The sequence below is a fragment of the Lonchura striata genome, chromosome 2 (assembly GCF_050655825.1).
Source record: "Lonchura striata isolate lonStrDom1 chromosome 2, ASM5065582v1, whole genome shotgun sequence".
Lineage (NCBI taxonomy): Eukaryota > Metazoa > Chordata > Aves > Passeriformes > Estrildidae > Lonchura > Lonchura striata.
In genome coordinates, this window is record NC_140704.1 from 23,452,168 (window position 1) to 23,473,772 (window position 21,605).

Here is a 21,605-nt window from a genome sequence, read left to right on the forward strand (position 1 = left end):
GGAGGATCAAGGGGAACTGTGTCTAGTTCTCTTGACAAATATTTTAGTCAATTGACTGGCCAAAAAGGTTGGGCTCTCCTGCTGTCTCTTCCAACTGTGATTTAAACATGGACAGTTAAGCACATATCCACCTTGCTATCAGAAAAGGAGTTTGCACTCCAGCATTTATGTGAAGAATAGTATCCAGAAAAGAGGCAGTTTGCTTCAGAGTACTTTCTATGGAGGGATGCTAGTTGCTGTCTGGAGTACTTCCTTGGTAACTGAAATAGGAACTATATACCTAGGTCAATTCAAATCATACATTTTGATTGATTGTGTACATTGCAATTTGAAGGTGTCAAGGTATTTTCCTTCATAGCTTTGTAGCTGAGACTTTGCCAATACCAGCAAGAGTTACGGCTCAAACACATACAGTCACATTTTCTTCATTAATACTTACTATACAAAGATGGATTTATCCCTGATGATCACGTATGTTTGCCTTTTTTTTTCCCCTTAAGTTAATAAAAAATCCTTCTGTTTGCACATTTTCTCACAGTATAAATATTGACACCTCTCTGGCTGTTCTGTAGAGGGACTTCACAAGCATTCTAGCTTGTCTGCTTTGCAATGTCTGCTTATTGGATTATATACAGTTCTTGTACATACCATGGATATAAAGGTGACTTGAAAATTATTTTTAAATATTCAGAAATTTAATCCTTTTTTTTTTTTTCTAGTCTGCAATGTTTCATAGTCCAGAACTGGTTACAGGCAGAAAAGATTTTAACCTTTCCTCTAATCAGTTGTGTTTTGCATACAGACATGTACCCATTTCTTCAAATAAACTTTAAAGAGTCAGAGAAAGCCTGGCAAAATCTTCAAAGTGACTATGAGACCTGTCTGAACACACACTTTCAGACCTGAAGTGTAGTTTGAAACTTGAGGCAAGACATATAGTGGGTGTATTAATTCAAATTCCACCTGTTGGTGTTATGTATAGGTAAATAAACTGGGCCACTCCCCTGAAGTCTTTCAGTTGGGAAATACTAGCAGGAAGCCTTTAAACTAGCAGAGCTTGAGAAAGTTCTTCCTGTTGAATTAACTCCAGCAACAAGGATGAATGTAAATAATGACATACCTGTATTTTTCTTTAATTTGCTGTAGTGGAGTTGGAAAATTTTTAGTTTCAGTTTTGTTAGTTTGCTTGTCTGCTGAAGTGTTCCTGTGCAGGTAGAAGAAAATTCTGCTTCCTTGCCTTGGAAATTACTTGCCAGTTGCTATTGGAAGATTTCTGTTGCTTTTTCATGTGAAACTTCTCTAAGAAGGATTTTTTAGGAGTGACTATATGAAGTTCTCCTGTACCTCTTTCGGATTAATCCACCCCTGAATTACTCAGCTTGAAAAGTGATCTGAGGCTTCCTACTGATTCTGAGTAGGTTTGTCACCGACTGTGCTGGTATGTGTCTTCAGACTGTTAAACACAATTGTTCTGTTACAAATTCCTGTCAGAAATTTCTAAAGCCAGCCTAGCTAGTGCAAAATACCCACGGAACGGTTGAGCAGAGAACAAGAGCAGTATTTTTTGGAATGGATTCTTACCGCAACTACTGGGCATCTAATCTCTTTAGTGGTTTGTGGACTGAAGGCCAAGAAGAAGATATATATGAGGTTGAATCTCGTGTGCCTTTACCATATCCTTTTCCTTTCACCGAACACTTGGATGAGAATAATTCTGTAGTTGTAAATACTTCAATTTTTCACTTCAGCCACAAAACAAATGGGCACATTTTGAAAGTTGTCTCTAAAATCTCATTGCCTACACCTCCCTATTCAGTAAGTATAAAAGTTTTTAAAAGAAATTAAGCTTAAATAGAAGAGAATGCAGTGAAAATTATATAAACTTGTCTCTGTTGTTAAAATTGTACTGCTTTGAGGCCCTTTTCCTAGTCAGTTTTCAGTGGGCACTTAATTGTACAATTCTCTGGTAATTTCTAACACAAGACATTTATCACAGAAATATGTTAAATTCCAGATATTTGAGATCTTGTTTTAAAGCACTTAATAATTATTTATTGCATTTCAGTTTTCTCACTGAGAATAATTTACAGTGGGGGAGAGACTGCAGTCAAAGTTGTTCCCTTTAACTTCGGGGCACTGACTAGTAACAGTAACTAGCACAAGCTGGCAGCTTGCTTTCAGTGATCCTGTGGAGAAATTGTTGATCTTAAAAAATCATGTTTGTGTTTGTACTTCTTTTTTGTTTTGCCCTGTGATATTTTTAACAATACTTTGAGTTGTTATTACTGAAAAAAGATGGAGAATAATTTTTGTTGTGAGTTTTAACCAGAATATTTAATGCATTTCAGGAAGCCACTTTTACAGTTGTCAATGTAAAGTAAATCCATCATATGTTTCCCTTTAATCTAAGGTGGGTCTTTCATTAAGCACTTGAAAGTATGACAATAAAGGAAGGGGTCTCTGTGATTTTTAAAAATATCTCAAACAAGTGCAGATAGTTGCAGTATTTAGATATTTCTTTATGTCTTGTCAGAGTAAATAATTAACACGAACATGTTAATGATGCCCATCTGAAAAGGAATGAATGCTGTAGAAAATAAATTGAGTATTTAAATTTAGTGTGTTATAAAAGAGTTATAAAAGTTATTGATCATTTGGATTTCCTTTTCAAAGTGTGGATTTGTTCCTTAACCCACCTTTCTGAGCTTTTAAAGCAAACTCCTCATATTGACAATCTTAGTGGGGCTTATTGAGAAAGCTTTTATATTGTAAGAAATCAAGAGATAGAATAATATATAGAAACATAGATGTTACTATCTTTCAAATATCTGCCAATAACCAGAATATTAAAAAGTAAAAAACCAAAGGAACAGAAAATATGTTTTGTGTAATCAAAACATTTTGTGTAATTAAAACTCTGAACAATGCTTAATCTTTATGCATTGTTTTCCTCTTTTAATTCTAATTTTAATTAGTTTTGGAATTATCATTTTGGATATGTCTAAACTGTAAATATGCAATTTAATATGACATGGTTTTCCAGTGCTTCAGATAGTGGCACAGTGAAACTGCTGCATCTGTTAAATATTAACCCACCAGAAAAGTGGAGAAGAATAAAAAAAAATCATTAGTAATTCTGCTGGGTTGACACTGTTGGAAGATGCATTGCTTTACTCCCTTGTTGGTTGAAATGTGCAATACTCTGAAAATTCACATTTTCCTGGTGTTCTCATCAATCTTCACATTAAAGAGAAAAAGAGGTAAAGCACCATTTCAGTCAATTTATAATAAGGATTCTGCCAGTTTTATACTGTTTTTTGGCCATGCCAAGTGTATGGTGAGTGGTATCTTGCTCGTATTTAGTGCAAAACTCATGTAAACAAAGGTGAATCTAGTGTAAACTCATAAATCCAGAGTTACCGGAACAAAGACACGGATTTAGCCAGGTGGCTCATGGAATTCACTGTACTGACAAAGCCTGTTTGTTTAGACTTTTATAAGTCAGTCTTCATCTTGTGCTCTGCAAATGAGTGTTCAATAAAGATTGTATCAAATGCTTAGTGAAGTTATGTGAGGCTTCCCATCACACTGTAAAGCAACTGTGAATTAAATAGGAATGATAGAATAGGTTTATCTAATTTCTGTAATTTTTTTCCTGTGATAGCTTGAACATGCTAAAATTACTCAGACAGAGCTCATGCGAGAGTCCTTCAAGAAGCAGCAAGAGGCCACAGAATTTATCAGGTATCAGGAAGAGCTACAAGAACGTCTCAATGAGGAAACCAAAGCCAGAGAGCAGTTGGCTTTGGAGCTTAGTAAAGCTGAAGGTGAGTAGCTTTTTGGTGAGTTGTTGGACTTTGCACCTACTAACTTATTAATTGGGTAAAGAAATTGCAAATCTGATCAATTTCTTTGTAAATTTTGGAATGTTATCAGCCTTCTGGATAATTATGGATGCGATGACCTCTGGAGGTCCCTACCAACATCAACCACATGTGATTCTGTTTTCCAGTTTTTAATCACTTACTGTCTGAAAATATACATGACAGTATTAATAGGTTGTGTATGTGTTTGGATTTAAGACAAGTTAACAGCGTAAAATCATGAATACTTGTGGCTGGAAGGCACCTCTGGAGATCAACTATTCTCTCCCCTTACTCAAAGCAAGATCAGGTAGAGCAGGTTTTGAATGTCCACAGCCTCTCTGAGTGGCTGTTTCAGTGGTCAGCCAGTGTCAGTGAGGGGAAAGGAGAAAAAAGCCAAACTTATTTTCATATGTTGAAGTGCAGTTTCCCAGATTTCACTTTGTGTCTGCTGCCTCTTGACCTTGACACAGAATCTTTATTCTGAATGTAATTATATGGTGATGATATGTTTCAATTTGCAGTGTTTGAAGTGATCTTTTAAAAAGTGTATTTGCAACTGCATTAAGGAGGCAATTAAAAATTATAGTGTCTTAAAACAGGGGAAATCTGATAATCTATTCTGAGTTCAGGAAAATACGTTCAAATTTGACAGACACTTTATTTGTTCTCTTGTTTTGATAGCTCAATGTTTTGTAGCCACCCAACATTTCTGTCATTATATCAGATTAGCATCTGGAAACTATGCAAAAAACACCTGCTCCTATAGATAGAATCTCTGTAGTAGTAAGCAGAAAGATATTTTTGATTGTTTTGAAGCTCAGCAGACTTCTCTGTTTCAAAGTGGGAGCATAGAGTGAAGTTTGATAGTCAAATGTTACTCCTAGAGAATGCTACCCTGCCAGGCTTCCTCTTCTTTTTACAAAGATAGATAATCCATCATGATTTCACATGCTATTAATAGCTGGGACACACATAAGCTGAAAAGCAGTGCAGGTTTCTAAGCCATGTGGCTAAAATTTGGTGTGAGGGACAGTTGGTGGCCTGTCAGTTGATACAGCATAAATGTTGTATGTCAGCAACATAGCACTGGCTGTAGCTTTAGCAAAACCAGAAAGGATGAAAATTTAGTTCAGAGGGAATAAATTAAAATCTGAAATAGGCGTTACTAGTTCTTTTTTTCAAAATTCAATTAAGAGTGAAGAAAGATTGTTTGGAACACATCTTAACATGCAGAAATATGAAGAACTCTTCCACAAGATATACATGACCTAAGAATTTATATTGTGACATAGGTGGAGTTACAAAATGTTTAATATTGAAGAATTTTAGAATATAGGCAGCTATATGTTGCTGCTTTCTTTGGAGTTTTGTCTTGATAGAAATTTTATTCACAAGTCTTCAGTAATAAAGTAAAAATGCCTAATATATTAGGACAAAATTATTTTGTTGATTTGGTTCATGAACAGTTCTAGAATATAAGAGAGAATTAGATGTTAGTGTTAGCCTTTGATAAATGTATTGCACAGTTGTAAGTTGGGTGCATTTGAAATTAATGCACTTTTAAATGACTGGCACCATTTTTTGTTGGTGTTGATATGACAAACCAAAGATGTCATAGAACTTTTTTATTTGATTTCTGCCCATTGAACTGAGTTGGGAGCATACTCTGACAAACTACATTCTTTTATCGAATTCCTTAGGTAGGTATGCAGAACAGTGTCTTAGTTCATTATATATCTGATGGTATTCTGTCTTCTCTTGAGATTAAATGTGTCATTTGTGATTATTTCTTTCTTATCGCAAAAACTGCTGCAGCTGAGACATTTTCTTGTGTTTCAGTGGTGTCAGATCTGACTTATCTGATGTGATGGAAAAGCTAATGCAAATTTGTTCACTGAACTCTGACAATTTTCATTACATCTCCAAAAAAAAAAAGCCTGGCGGAAGTAAATACCACAACATGTGATTTTAGCAGACTTCGTAACTTTTTTTTGGGAGTGTGCATTCCATTTAACCTGGGAATGCCCTCTCAACTTCAAATCTGTTAAGTATTTATTGTGAAGAGCATCTGATATGGTGGGAATAAACACAGGAGTTTATATTGTCTCCAAGTTTTGAAATGTTATAAATTATGTTACTCGTTTAGTATTTTCTGTTTTCAATAACAAGTCCTATATGTCCAGTCCTATGTGTTCTCTGTGAATTCAGATATGGAAAGAAAAGATGGGTCTACATGGTTAACAAATGTAAATACCTTTAGTTTTTCTACATTCTCAAGACAGTAAAATCCATTTTAATACTGACTCAAGATGGGATTTATAGTGATTTATACTGAATTTAAATAATTCCTTAATTCTCCTATGTTTATTAGATACATATTTTTCCTTGGCTTTGGAGTTCCTGTTTGCTCCAGAGGTTTTGTGCTGAGTGACAATTAAGAGCTATATTTGGTGTTCTGGTATCTTTCAGATAATTTATTCATGATGATAGGATAGCAAGGACAGGAATAGAAATTGTCATGTGTTGAGCATCTAACATACATGCATATCAGAATACAATAGTGACTTCAACAAGAAAATAATTTGTTTTGATTGTCTATTAAATCTGCCTTCAAACTGATGTTTTACAGGCCTCATTGATGGTTATGCAGATGAGAAAGCGTTTCTGGAAAAACAACTCCAGGAAAAAATAGATGTAATTGACCATCTAGAGCAAGAGCTGCGGTGTACAGGTAACAAATTGCAGGAGTTAGAGGCTGAACAGCAGCAGGTCCAGGAAGAAAAAGAATTACTCTCCAGACAGAAGGATGCCATGAGAGCAGAGGCGGGGCCAGTAGAGCAGCGTATGTATTCATCACAATCTTTCTATGAAATTTGCTTATACTTCCAAAGAAACAATAGTAGTCTTGGCAAAGGCTTCTCCCCATTGCCTTTGTGATCATTAATAGAAATGTGATAGGGCTAATTGTACTATTTTCACACCTGTTGCCTAATGTTAGCATGATAAGTTTTCTTGATTTTTAAATAAGAAATGACTGCATTTTTAAAAGTGTTGAGAAATTTTTGTGTTGTTCTTTAAGCCGGAAAAGGCTTTATCTCCAAAAATCTACTTTATTTAGATTACCACTGGAGATGGAATAGCAACCATGGATAAAAATACTGTCTAAATACTTTGCAGACTTAAAGACAGACTAGGAAGCATACCTACCAGAATATGATTGCACTACATGTGACAGCTGTACTTATTTTAGTCACAGAAGATAAATTTTTCTAATAAATTCCTCTTTCAGGGAAGAATAGCACAACAATTGCATGATAAGGAAAGCCTTTTATCTACCAGTAATGAAAACTTTCAGCCCTGATGGTGAAAATTTCAGATATATACCCTGTCAATGTAATCTAACTAACTGCTTACTCAAAAAAAGCATTTACCCTCATAAAGTAAAAGTGTCTTTTAATTCTTCCTTAAACTAATAACTGAAATTAATATCTCATGTTTGAGAAGGGAAGATAATTACAGCACTAGTGTTTTAAGAAGTAACTGATCTTTCAAGGATTGCAGTGCTTACATTGTAAATAGCAGGATTAAGTAATAATTTTATCTAATTTCTAGAAGTCTGTTCCAATAGATAATATTGCCATTTTTATAGATTGCACATCTTGTGTATTTGAAATTCCCTGCAATTTTCTGTAACAATGAAATTTTAAGAACAGCCTGCTGCTTCCTACTCTGTAATAAAGAAGATCCTTGTCTATGATTCCACTTTAGTTATTTTTTGTAAGGTTTAGGCTTCTAAATATATTAAAGTCATTTTCATGTTTAAGAGCTGTAAGGATAAACAATTCTTATAAATATGTGTAGGTACTTATACATACCAGAATAACTTGTCACATTCCCTAAGTTATCTCAACAACTTTGTCATTAAATGCCACATCTATCTTTGGCTTCATTTTCTCTTACATTGTTGCACCACAAGAAAACTATAGCTGGCATGTGAATTACTTTGCTTCTTTTTTTTGTTTTCTCTCTCTCTATTCTCCTAGGCCTAGTAGATGCTGCAATCGATGCAGCTTCCCAAGCAGGTGTGTTTGTATGTTGCATGGCCAATCTGTAACTGGGTGGAAGACTTACACGTACTGACATTGTTAATCAGGATTATTGGGCTTTCGGCTTACTGATGTTACTTGTAATTCTTACTGGCCTGCAGCTTTGATGTTGTATTTCATACTCAGTTCTACGTTTTGCTAACAACATTTCTTATAATTTCTAAACATAATAAGCAAATTCATCAATAACCATCATCTTATTCACCTATGAATTACAGTTACTTAGATGGTATTTGAGAGATATTTTTGCAGTCTTTTATTTCTTTTTATTTCCAAATACAGCTGAGTCATTCACTGTGATAATTAAATATCTTATTATATTGGTATATAATGGTTACCTAGAAATGAGACTTGGTTAAATACGATGTAAGATGATGGTGCCTGAAGGATCTTTCTTCTCTAGTGAAAGTAAATTTTATTGTTTCTGTCTAAATATCCTGTTTTTAAGATTCTCCAAAAAGTAAATGCACTTTGCCATTTGGGTTTTTCCTCAAGGGGTTTGTATGGTTATTTAGTAGGCACTTCAGTGGGCTGTGGCTTAAGAGTCTTCAAGTGGTTTGGGGCTTTCCTATATATGTGCTTGCTGGCTTTTTCATGATGACTCAAAATTGGGCATTCATGCAGTCACTGATTTTGCAAGCTCCAGTTGCAGGTCAGTAATTTTCCTCTCTGTCTGCCCAGCAACCTCGCTAAGTATTTCAGTATTTCCCTCAAATTATTTATATGTATCACATTAAATAATGAAATCTGGGAGTGGATTGATTTTACTGGCAATGGGGATGAGAAGAGGGTTGGGTTTTCTGTGCATCACTCTTATCTCCTGTGCTGACTCCAGCTGTGGTTTGACCCCATACATTTTCTTTTCTTTCTAATTGTACAAAGGCCTTTTAATTGATGTGAAACTTAAACAGGGGAATGCTCTGATACGGCTTCAGTAACAGTCCTTTGAAGACTACCTAAAGGATAATAATTTTAATATGAATTTGCTTCTGTCAGTATCATGATTATCTCTCAGAAGAAAATATCTTTTCAAAAAAGGAAAAATAATAAAAACCCAAGCCAGTTCACATCCTTCTGCAGATTACAGCATGGATACCTTGGGGAGTGGTTTTTCTTCATAACATTGCTTGCTATTTGTATCTAAAAGTAATGATGGTTTTATTATACTCAGAATTACTGGAGGAAACAGAAAAGCTAATGAAGGAAAAAATTGAAGTACAACGTCAAGCTGAAAAAGAGTATGATGATCTTCAGAAGCAAGTTAAAGTCTTGGAAATAGATTTGGAAGAACAAGTCAGTCGTTTCATAGAGCTAGAACAAGAGAAAAATGCAGAACTAATGGACTTAAGACAGCAAAACCAAGCCTTGGAGAAGCAACTGGAGAAAACAAGAAAATTTCTAGATGTAAGTATGGTAAAAGGCAGCTATTATGAAGATGGGGGTGGGTAGCACTGCTACTGAAGATTAGTTCAGGGAGAAATGCTTCTTTTTCTCAGATTTTGAGCAAACGTATATAGATGGTAGAAACATCAACTGTATTGTAGGTTCCAGCCGAAGAATATAATAACATTTTAAAAGTTGAAAATTAATTGGAAGTGCTTGCTTAGGACAGGTCTGTATTTCTAGCAATTTATAGTTCTTCTTTTCTGATGGCTTTTCATAATATTAACCCAGAGTTAATTTCTCTTTTCAATTTCTATTTATTCTACATTTATTAAAGACAAACAGTAGAGGAAATTGTAAAATATTTGCTTACTGTCATTTGTGTGGTGTACCTGGAACAGAAGAAACAAACCTGCCAATTTTGTGAGATATTACTTGACGTGTCTGTGCTATGCTAATTTTTTGATTAAAAATATGAAATGTATTGTCCCAAATGATAAAGATGTTAATGGTATCTGTGATAGGTTCTGCTGTCTTATACTGATATTACTGCCACCAGTCTCACATTAATGCAAGTTGGAAGTGATGACACTTAATTTGGAAAGTTTTTAAATCAAATGGTGTATCCACATAATTTCTTGACTTTCAGGAGCAAGCAGTTGACCGAGAGCATGAGAGAGATGTATTCCAACAAGAGATACAGAAGTTGGAACAACAGCTTAAGATTCCACAAAGGAGTCAGCCTGTCAATGAACATCAAACCAGAGAGGTAACACATTTTGCTACTTTTACTCAATGAATATAAATGACAAGTTGACAGCTTTTAAGATATTATAATGAAGCTGTTTTATGGTGTACCTAATCTGCATCAATTCGCAAGCCAGGAAAGTAAATACCCTGAGATTGAAGGTGTTGCAGGAAACTGGTGGAACTCTGTTTTGGGGCTTTTTTTAGGCTGTTTGGTGTTAATAGCAGACGTACAGAAACATCTTGATTTTTCAATAATGCTCTCTCCTGTAACTTAGAAAATCCACTGTTCTCAAAAGTTTGTGAAAACATTCAATACCATTATGGCAATTTCATGTTCTTATGGGGTTTTTTTGACATCCTGTTTTTATAGCACAGGTACACCACCAAGGGAATTGAGTTACTGAGTTTAACACATGAGATGTTGTAGCACTCTGTGTGTACTCCTGAACCTCCCCAAAGAAAGTCTGTTGGCACTGAAATAAATATAGTGACTATAGAACAGCAGATCAAGGGAATCACAGAAAACTGTTTAAGACTCAGCAAAATCAAGTGGCAGCAGTTGCTATCTATTATAGTGCTTTTGCAGATTTGTTTGATGAACTGTTAGTCAATTAAATTACATTTTATGTTTTGTGGGTTTTCTTGTGTCCTGCTTTTTGATCAAGGTTGATACTTTTGCATGATTTTCTTGCTTGATTTTCAGCATTAAAATGCCCTCTTTTACGTTAGACTGTCATTTTCAAATCAAAGGTCTTACTGGAATAGTTCATTTGTTGTCATTCAATTCTCAAATGCTACCAATATTTAGTACTCTGTGTTATATGAAATATTGGAAGGTGTCCCTGCCTGTGACAGGTGTGTTGGAACTAGGTGACCTTTAAGGTCCCTTCCAACCAAAACCACTTTAAGATTCTAGGCTATAGTTTAGGACCACTGACAGTAACAGGACATAAATTCCTATATGTGAGATGAGCGTGTCAAAATACTACCTATTTGGAATTTGCAAAACTGCATTTTATTGCTTTTCTAAATATATCTTAGTACAAAGGTTTCTATGAAATGTGATAGTGTTCAGTCAGTATTATGGGATATGGTTGTCATCAGCCTCTGTGAACAATGAATCATCTGGAATTAGCTGGGTACGTGTTAAACAAAACATACAGAGCAATTCTACATCTATTTCCTTCTGTTGCCAAGAGTGTGCACATTCCTCCCCTGCTGACATTTTACACAGATGGAGGTGGCCGTAGCACAATTAATTTTCCTGAATCCAGGATGTTCATTTACAGTTAATTTTGTTGCATGTCTGTTTATTATTTTTGGCATGGATAGCATATCCATGGAATTTCTGGTTAAAATTCTCACATTAAAAAATTCTCCCAAGAAGAATTCAAATTTGATAGCATAATTAAAAATTGATTTTTATGTATAGATTTTTTCAGAACCTATATATAAAAATCATCCTGATTTATATGTGCATGTACACATATGTGTACAATCTTAAGGTGGCAGATATGCTACAATGGAAATTGAAAGCACGCTGTAAACACATGTTTTAACTGTGATTAAAATTTTGAAATTTGTACTTGAATTAAATTAGAATTTCTTAGTAGGTAGAAAGACAGTAAGATAATGTCTGCAAGCACAACAGATGTAGGAGCTGGTTTAGATATAGGTGATGTTAAAAGTGATACACTAGAAATTATAGATGGGATTTTCAATAATGTATTAGATTTACATTTATCTTGTCAAATGCAGTACATATTCTTGCTATATAGTATATTTTGATGTCACAGTGTTCCTTGAAATATTTTGTAAATATACATATTTTCATTATTTATCATGCTTTTGGGAGAGCTGTTCTATTTTTTGTCATTGTGTATTTCTTCTGCTTTGAGGGAGTGCCATGACCATTTTCAGTTGATAACTAAATTTGTTTATTACTGTTGTTTCAGCTTTATCAACTTATACCAGGGAGGGTTGTCATAGAATCTTCTCCAGACTTGATTTTTATTTTTCCATTTCTCTCTCAGGACTTTTCTGAGGTCACTTCAGACTGTGATGTTACTCATGGATGGATAACGTCACTAATACCATCCTGTCAGCTTTATGTTCTGGTCCTCTTGTCGTCTATCTCTTGAAATGCTTTGAGTCTTCTCCTTTTGGCTACATCATAACTTCCTAATTGTAAATACTGAAATCAGTTTCTTGAGTGGGACAAAGATTACTTTCCCTCTCTCTTGCTCAGTTGCTCAGGTCTTATCTCTGTACTATGGATTTGTTATCATCTTCCTTATCTGTAATTTCGATTAATAATTTCTGAAATACAACTAGAAATGGATAGCTATTACTATCTCTGCCACTTTAGTTAATCTTTCAATATGTTGCTTCTGAGATACATACATCTGACCTACTGAGATTCAGAATGTTTGATTTGGGTGTTTAATCCCCCATAGAAAGTGAATTTATTACATCTGTTTGGTCCCATTTAAGGAACACAGCAAGAAAACAAAGCTTCGTGTCTTTTGTGATTTAAGTATAGCTGTTCTCTTCAATGATAAAGGTTCAGTGACTTTTAGGCTATTCCTGTATGTCACTAATCAGTTCCTTCTTCTGAATAATTTTGTCACAGATTTTTAAAACTATGATTTTCCTCTGAGGCAAATAGCTTCTTGACCTTGTCAAGACATTTCATCCATAGGTGATAAAGGCATCATTTTAGTGGGCTGCATAGGGATGTTGTGCTGGTTGCTTTTAAGTGACTACAGAGTCTGAAGGATTCAGAAGGACAAGATCAGGTCTAGAGAGTAGGTGATGTGGCACAGAACATACCACTTCTTAAATAATGCTGTTTGTATTTGTTGGATGTAGTACCACAGTATTCTGACTGTATGTTCTGTTTCACCTGAAGAGTAGGAGTTTCGTTATGGGAGAAAAAGAGGAACATTTTCTTCCTGTCAGAAATGCATGGTGTTGCTATTGCTAGCCAACCCTTCCAGTGCAGTACAATATAATAATCTTGCCATCTTGTCATCAGGTTGAACAGTTAACAAATCATCTCAAAGAAAAAACAGACAAATGCAGTGAGCTTTTGCTCTCTAAGGAGCAGCTTCAGAGAGACGTACAAGAACGAAATGATGAAATTGAGAAGCTAGAATGCAGGATAAGAGAACTGGAACAAGCCTTAATCATCAGTGCAGACCATTTGCAAAAGGTATTGCTTGGTTGAAATTTATCAAGGATTTGCTGCTTTGTTATTTTCCTGAGACCAAAATAGTGTATTTTTAAAATTTGATAACTATTAGTATTATTTATATTTATAGGTGGAGGAAAGGAAACAGTTTGGCACCATCATAATAAAGGGAGAGTTACCTCTTGAAGTACAACTGCAAGCTGAACGAGAAGCTGTGGACAGAAAGGAAAAGGAGGTAAAATGCCTGTGAAAATTTCCATCTTTCCGCTTAGATTTTAGTTTGTCAATTTTTGCATTTGGTTGCGCTTAGTGAACTATACAGATTCATTTTTTACAGTTAGACAGAAGTCCAAATCCCTTTTAAATTCTCTCATGATCCATGATACTTGTTGTTCTGTGTTAATATTTATGACCTGCAAGAGTGTTTCTGAAATAAAAATTCAGCCCAGTTAAGGAAAACTGATTTTTTTAGTGGTTTTTTAAAATTCCATTTAGTTTAAGGACTCAGAATGTCACCAAGGACCCATTCTTTTGTTTATGCATAGCCAACCAGTTTGCTGTAGACATTGTACTTGAAATTTATAGCATTTAATTTTTAGTATGGCTTTCTACTCCTTTTCCTGCTCCTTTTGTTGGAAACATAGGTCACAAACCTTGAGGAACAATTGGAGCAGTTTCGAGAGGAGCTAGAAAATAAAAATGAAGAAGTTCAGCAATTGCACATGCAGCTAGAAATTCAGCAAAAGGAGTCCACTACTCACTTGCAGGAACTTGAACAAGAGAACAAATTATTTAAGGTAACTGTGCAACAGAGAAGCCTAAAGATTTAGTCTCCTTCCTCCACAGAAATAAGTTCTTTGAAAATGCCAAAACATCAAATTCTTCCTCAAGCATTCCACTATTCAACTTGCCAAAATATTAAAAGGCTTATATGATTACTTGTCGTTCCATGAAATTTGTATATTTTAATTCCTACACTTGAAATACTCATAGAAGAATATTCAGAAAATGCTGTGTCATGACTGTATCATGTTTTTGGGGGGGGTTTTGGGCAGGATGAAATGGAAATACTAGGACTAGCTATCCAGAAATCTGAAGATGCTGCCATAAAGGACCATCACTTAGTAGCTGGGAGGCTCGCTCACATCATGCAAGAAAAGGATCAGGAAATATATCATCTTCATGAACAAATAGCAAAATTGCAACTGCAACTTGAAGTCACAGCTGACAACAAGGTACATACTTCTGAAATCCTTTTCAGAGTCCTACTTTGTGCTGCTAGTTTGAAGGTAAAAAAAGCTCTCTGTCCCCCACCAGTTGCATTATCTTCTATTGCTACCTTAATTTAAAAATGAAAATGCCTCAGTTTCAAGCAATGCTTTAAACCTAATCTCTTTTTCCTTTTTAGTCTCATTTATGACAGTTGCTTTTTGCAGCTTTTCTTTTTAATTATTCTCTTTTATTTCTACTTGAGTTTTTGTCTTAAATTCTTCTTAATTCCTTATTCATCTGATACTTCTGCATATTTTATAGTATTTAGGTAGCTGAATTCAATCTCAACATTGATTTTAGCATCATCCCTCACGTGACTTTGATTCAGTGTTGCACTCCAGTGACATCTGCTGGATCATGTTAGATTTTAATGCATTTTTAGCAGGAGAAATTCTCATCTCCATGAACTTGTGTGAATGCTTTGTTCTCATACCAGTGTTGATAACATCTTTTATCCAATTTCAAGCATGGAGGTGCAAACAAAATGCTGTGTTTTATTAGAAGTAGAGAGAAAGAAAGAAAGAAGCAGATTTGTCTTTATTTACTGAGCTTTGCCACCTGTGGCTTTCTGTTATTTTTCAGTTATCAGCTTAATCTTCTTTTGGCTTGCTTTCATTTTATACAGATAAAACACACTGATTTTTTCAGTGGCTGAATTTTGAATTCTGACTATTTTAAATGTTATTTATTTGTCATAAGCTTTCATTCAAAAGCAAGTTAAGAACAGGATTTCTGATATCCCTTGGTAGCTGACTGAACATTTAGGCTAACATTCTACTACAACATATTGAATTCACTAAAATAGGACTCTGACTACGCTGGATAATTTCACTGAGTTTTTAGTTCAAAATTCAGTTATAGTAAAACTCAATGACTAATAATGAAACTTTGAACTGGATTTAGGAAACTGGATTTAGGAAATATTAATTCAAGTATCCAGAACAGTTCTGCTCTATACAATGACCCAAGCAATAGAGTTACAGGTCTTGCCTTGAGAAAAATACATAGGCTTCAGTTATAATTATTTTTGATTAATTGTTTTTTCTCCTATTACATTAAACTTAATTTTCTTAATTTCATCATCTGATTTGGTTTTCTTTTCCAGGACATTAAATAATTACTCTGCTTGGTTTTGAGAGCATAATTAAATATTAATAGATTACTCTTAGGTTAATTCCTTTTCCAAGTCTCTTAGACATCTTCATTCCACTAAGTGTTTTTCTTTTAATTACTGTTTCTATTCTGTGGGCCTTTGTTCCATGATGTAATCAAGAACAGAAACTGTTATGCTGAGTTAATAGCAATCACCAGGATCACTGTGCCTGTGGCAGTGGGGCTGAAACTATATGATCTTTACAGTCCCTTCCAACCCAAGCCATTTTATGATTTTATGACTCATTCAGATTTTATTTTCTCTAGTCTGTGGATTTTTAAAATTAGTTCTTGGTTGGTAAACCAGCCTTTCTAATTTATATGGTCGCATTTATTTTTGTACATATTGTACTTATTACAAAGTCATCTTATTATTCTACTTAACTAACTAAGCATAGTGAAGTATTAAGTCATGAAGGAAGAAACATGGCTATTTGAGTAATGGATTTTGTCATCTTTCATCTTTTCTGCATGTTTTTTTCATATTTGAAAAGACTTAATAGAGTTCTTATCTATTTCAGATACCATAGCTGATTTTATTTTATTATATGTTTTCCAGATTATTTTTGATGTATCCTCTTCTGCCTTCTGCATTTCCACTGTAGAAGCAGTGTTCACTTCAGATCTCCAAACATTCACTAGAAAAAGAAATCCATTTTGTTTCTTAGCCTTACTGCTTACAATCTTGTCTGCCTTTATTTTGTCTTCATAAAGATAATTCTTTTGTCATGCTTTTACATTCAAATGAAATTTGCTCCCACTGCAATTTAACAAGATCTAAACAATTAAAATTTAAACAATTTAACAACACTGCAATTTAAATTTTTTAACAAATTTTTATTCCTTTCGCGGAGACTTTTTTATTTATTGAATTTAGAGTTCATCAACACCAGTCATTCCATTTTTTGTTTCCACTCATTTATTAGAAGGCAATATGTCTTCTCTTTTCTGCATCATATGGTCATCACCTTCATATTTGATCAATTACATAATTTTATAAATTTCTTGGAATTTTGATGCCCTTACACAGTGTTTAATTTCAAGTGTCATTAGAAGTAATCTAGGAAAGTATTGTTCTTACTCTCTTCAAGTTTTCATGAGTCTCTGATTCTTGTTTGGAAAGTCATATGAATTATCAAATAAATACTTCTGTAACTTTGTCTCTTTTTACTTTGATTTAAACTATGGCACAAAGAATGGCTCTGGATCTGTGTGTACTATTTACCCTGTGTGTGTGTATGCCCATCTGCATATATGTGTGCATGCACACATATACACACAAACACATATTTAGGATTGTGGCAGACAATGTCACATTCAACTGATAGGTGTTTTCTTTTCAGATTAAAAAGCATGTTATATTGTTATTTTTCAACACAATTAGTAAAAGGTCTATTTGTATTTAAAATACATATTCATCTAAATTGGGTGTGTCTTATATAAGCAAGTATCATGAGCACTTAAAATTCAGTGTTCCCTAGCTCTGTGAATGTTACAAATGCTTTCACTTCATCTGATGCTTTAATACCTATTTTTCAGTTCTTTCAGGTCATGGGCTACTTTCTCAGTGCTGTTTGAAGATGTCTCAATTCTCATTAAAGCTTTAGAAGAGACATCACGTTAAGAAATTAATTGAGAATTTTCTTTTATGAGATCTTTCAAAGTTTGATTAAACTGTTTCTGTGAAGCCCAGGACAAACATGATTTGAGTGTTTTTGTGTTTCTGACTGTGTTTGGCTTTTTTCCCCCAGGTTATTGAAGAGCAAAATGAGCATATACGGGAGCTTGAAGCCCAGGTAGAATGTCTGAAAAGTGATCAAGAACGTGTGAAGAAAAAAAAAGATGAAGAAGTAGAGCAGTTGAATGATGTAATTGATAAGCTTCAGCAGGAGCTGGCAATTATTGGACAAAAGATCCCAACAGATGTTGCTGGTTTTCAAGAAGATGCTGACAATCCAAAACACATACTTGAAGCAGTTCTGGCAGAAAAGGAAGCTTTGGAAAAGCAAGTAGAAAACATAAATACAGAGGCATCTCAAACAAAGAATGAGCTTGAGGAAACAAAGTTAAAAATGAGCCAGTTAAAGCAAGAAATAAGTATGTTAAAAAAAGAGCATGCAAGGATAACAGAGAAATGTAAGTGTGCACTGGTCCAAGGTGGTAAGTCGAAACCAGAAGACAGGAGCAATGGAAAAACTGACCAAATGGAAGGAGACTTATGTCAGGATATAGACTTGTCAGATCCGTCCCAGCGTAGGACTTCAGATGGGAATGCAAGAGTCACCATTAGCAAGATGGAGATACAACTGCAGCAACTTCAGGCATGCATTAGGCAAAAAGATTCAGAACTGTGCCAGTGCTACAATGAAATAAAAGACATGAAAGAGCAAAGCAAGGCTGAAAAAGAAACTCTTAAAAAGAGGATATTAGAACTGGAAAAGACACTAATGGAGAAAGTTGCTGCTGCTCTTGTGAGTCAGGTTCAGCTAAATGCAGTTCAAGAGCAGAGAAGATTCATGCAGGAAATTCAAGCTTCAAAGTGTGTGGATGAAGCATGCAAGAATGCCCAAAAAGAGCATTTGAGTGATAGAACTGAAAATGAGACAGAATCAAAATTATCACACTTAACACAGAGGCTTAGTGAGATGGAAGACCAACTGGCAATGGTAAATCACAGCTTGGAGCTAGAAAAAGAAAATGTTAAAATTGCACAAAAGGAAGCTGCAGTTAAAGAGGAGAGGTTCTTTGAGCTTCAGCAATTCTTAGAAGAGATTAAAGAAAAACATAAAGGAGAGATTCAGAGATATATTAAGCAAGAAGAATTGCAGACATATCAGGTAAATAGACACCATTTTCTTTTCTATTGTTTACACTAAAACCTGGTTTTTTATGTATATATAATGAATGAAATGGTTCTTAATGAGAATAACTATAGGTATATTCTGCTCTGTGTGGCACTTTCATTTCTATATTATTCCTATGGCTACAAAGAAGAGAAAGATTGTATTTTAGGAGAACGCCACTATCAGTTTCCATTCATTATGTATTAAAAACACCTTACCTTTTCATAATTGTAAGGTGGTTTTGAATTTTGGACATGAAATTTCTTATTCTTACTTTGACGTGACATAGAATGGAATGTAGTACATTTTTACATGGTGTGGAGGTAGAGATGTAAAAATTAAAATTATAAAAACTGTCTAAGACAGAATTCAGAATGATAAGAGAGGTGACACCAATCTTCTATACAGGTGTTTTTAGGATGGAGGTTGTTTGTTTATGTATGTTTTGATGTTGATTTGTTTTCTTGTTTTCCCATCTCAATTCCAAAGATACTTCCCTTCAGTAGCTTTTCCAGTATTCATTCATCCAGATTTCCATGCACCAGTGATTTATTGCCTCTCAATTTAGAACCATGAATCAAAATTGACTATGTTTGATAGTCCAAAAATGGGCTTGATGTCTTGGAATGTAAGAATTTCCGAAGTCATGGAACCCAGAACTGGACAAGAAAAGGTTCTAAGATCTTCCATCCAAATACAAATTTAATAAACATCATAAATGTCTTATAAGTTAAATAATATTATCAAACCTCATTTCCTACTTTCCATTGACCTTCCTCCCTGTGCTGGGTGGTGTATCTAATTTATGCTTGTAGTTCAGTGAACTGTAAGATAGTCTTTCCTCCCATGGCCTTAGTCTTATTTTTTTGAAGCTGTGTTAACCCAAATAACATACATTTGTTTTCCTAATTGGTCTTTTCACTTTGTAAGTTGGTGTGAAAAACTTTGTAAGTTGGTGTTAAAACTTGATTCTTTACCATTTTCCATGTTTTGTATTGCCATATAGGTAGAAGCACAGCTCATGGAAAGCCAAAAAGAAAAAGTGCTAATTACTGAACTCGAACAAGTGAAAGAAGAGGCAGCTGCAGCTAAGGAAGAACTGAACAGTTACAGAGAAAAGGCAGAAAAACTTCAGCAAGAACTAATAGTAAGAACCAGAGTGTTTCATATTGTATTTAAATCAAATAGTTGTACAGGACTTAAGTGTTCAAATATGCATGCTATAGTTTGGGATTTTTTTATGTTTTACTGAGGATGCCACCAAGAAAAACAGCCACTCAGTGCCTACTGTGAGTGGAACAGAGCTGAGGCTGTAGATCATATATTCACTCATTGCCAAAATACTTAGTGCAACAGTGGATCTAGAGCTGTATTTCTTAGGAGATAATATGTGCTACCATGTATCATAACTGCCTTAAAATAGAACTAAACTGAGCTGTAATGGATAGAGGGTTCCTTGGATTTTAGCTGTTTTAAGTATTTGGAAGGATTGCAGTTTGAGATTCTCCATATTTACAGGTAAAAGAGGCAAGTCTGATACATCTTCAGGAAGACCTGTGCAAAGTCAAAGACAACCTGATTCAAGCAGAGGAGAAGCTTGCAAGTTACCTGAGAAAGAACAAAGAAATGGTGAAAACTGAAAGCAAGAAGGATGCAGAAATATTGTGTGATTTGTCAGCCAGTGAGTCTACTCTAACAGGAAACAGCTCCTCATCACAAACAGACAAGACTGTGGAAATCTCACCAGTCCTTGTTAAAAATGCAGAAATCCAAATTGATTTGCAAAATGAATGCTCTTCAGAAGAGATTGCAGAGATTGTAAGAGAATTTACTGAAAAAATTGACCAAATGCAGGAACTCCATGCTGCTGAAATCATGGACATGGAGACAAGGCATATCTCTGAATCTGAAGCATTAAAGAGAGAGAAGTTTGTTGCAGTACAAGTATTGACTGAAGAATGTAATACTTTAAAGGAAGTCATAGAAACTCTACAAGCCAAAGAAGTATGTTTTTTATTTTATAATTACTGAAATACTTTGGTTCAAACTTTTGCTCTTGCTACAGAAATTCCCGTGTAAAATCTGTAAAATGTGGACCACCACATGCTCAGTAAAAAACTTGAAAGTGTTCTAATGTTTCCATGGCCCTGGGAGAGTTTGTGAACCCTTCTCAGCATTTAAGTTTGCAAGTGTGCTCTACTGTCAGGTGTTTCCTTATGCTTCTGCCTTGAACCTGCCCTGTGCTGTGAAATGTTGGTCACCCTGTGGAATGCCATCTCTCATATTCATTTATTTATTATGCTCTGTTTATTACTTTGATTGCAGGGGAATTGGAACAAAGGGGTTCACATCATTTCATGCTTCTTAAAAGTTTCTTCCTTACTGACAGTGGATGAGGGGTTAAAGACTTGATTGTTTTCTTTTCTAAATACAGAAAATCCCAGTTTCTGGATTAGCACATTCTCCACCACATCAAGCTAGAGATGGAGGTTCTAGTGGTAAGAAATTTGTTTTTACAGATTTCAAACAGCATTATAAATTAAATCTGCTTTTTTGATATTAAGTTTAATATTAAAAAGTTTGTGTTCTAAGAAATCAAAACAGCTACTGCCCAGATTGAAGCAGAAGTTGCAAAAGGTTCTGGGCATGGCATGTCTTTTAATTTGATAAAAAGAAAAATTTCTGGAGCAGAGATGGGTTTTAGTTGAGGCATCAGATGCTAATTATTTTCCTTTCCATTGGAGTTTATGTATCCTTCATAGATATTACATTATCTCTTCATCATCTCCTGATAGCATTTAAAGCTACAGCTCCCTAGCAGTGGGAGATAGTGACAGGGATTGACTTCTCCAAGTGTAATAAAATTACATAGGCTCCTTTACATAGGCAATGCTAAGCTTATTAAGAGTGGGTCATTTGGCACAAGTGTTTATGCAAGTAGTTGTTTGTCTTGTAAAACTAAATAAGGATTTTTAAGTTTGGTTGTGGTTTTATTTTTTAGTTTAGTGTTACTGTTACTTCTTTGAAACTGAAAAAGAAA

The 21,605-nt window shown here is 34.7% G+C and overlaps 1 protein-coding gene across 7 annotated transcripts in view; it reads left to right on the forward strand.

Moving 5' to 3' along the window:
- AKAP9 (A-kinase anchoring protein 9) overlaps positions 1–21,605 on the forward strand; it is a 103,832-nt gene that overhangs the window by 66,019 nt on the left and 16,208 nt on the right. For 4 of the 7 annotated variants that reach the window (XM_021551652.4, XM_085573096.1, XM_021551654.4 and 1 more), the window contains 13 exons: positions 3,665–3,827; positions 6,496–6,708; positions 7,910–7,948; positions 9,144–9,376; positions 10,005–10,124; positions 13,143–13,319; positions 13,429–13,533; positions 13,943–14,095; positions 14,354–14,533; positions 17,474–18,559; positions 19,572–19,712; positions 20,084–20,569; positions 21,000–21,063. In XM_021551652.4, the coding sequence (XP_021407327.3) occupies positions 3,665–3,827; positions 6,496–6,708; positions 7,910–7,948; positions 9,144–9,376; positions 10,005–10,124; positions 13,143–13,319; positions 13,429–13,533; positions 13,943–14,095; positions 14,354–14,533; positions 17,474–18,559; positions 19,572–19,712; positions 20,084–20,569; positions 21,000–21,063 (3,160 nt within the window). The remainder of the gene's footprint in view (positions 1–3,664; positions 3,828–6,495; positions 6,709–7,909; positions 7,949–9,143; positions 9,377–10,004; positions 10,125–13,142; positions 13,320–13,428; positions 13,534–13,942; positions 14,096–14,353; positions 14,534–17,473; positions 18,560–19,571; positions 19,713–20,083; positions 20,570–20,999; positions 21,064–21,605) is intronic. The other 3 variants (XM_021551655.4, XM_021551653.4, XM_085573097.1) reach the window with 3 other exon arrangements.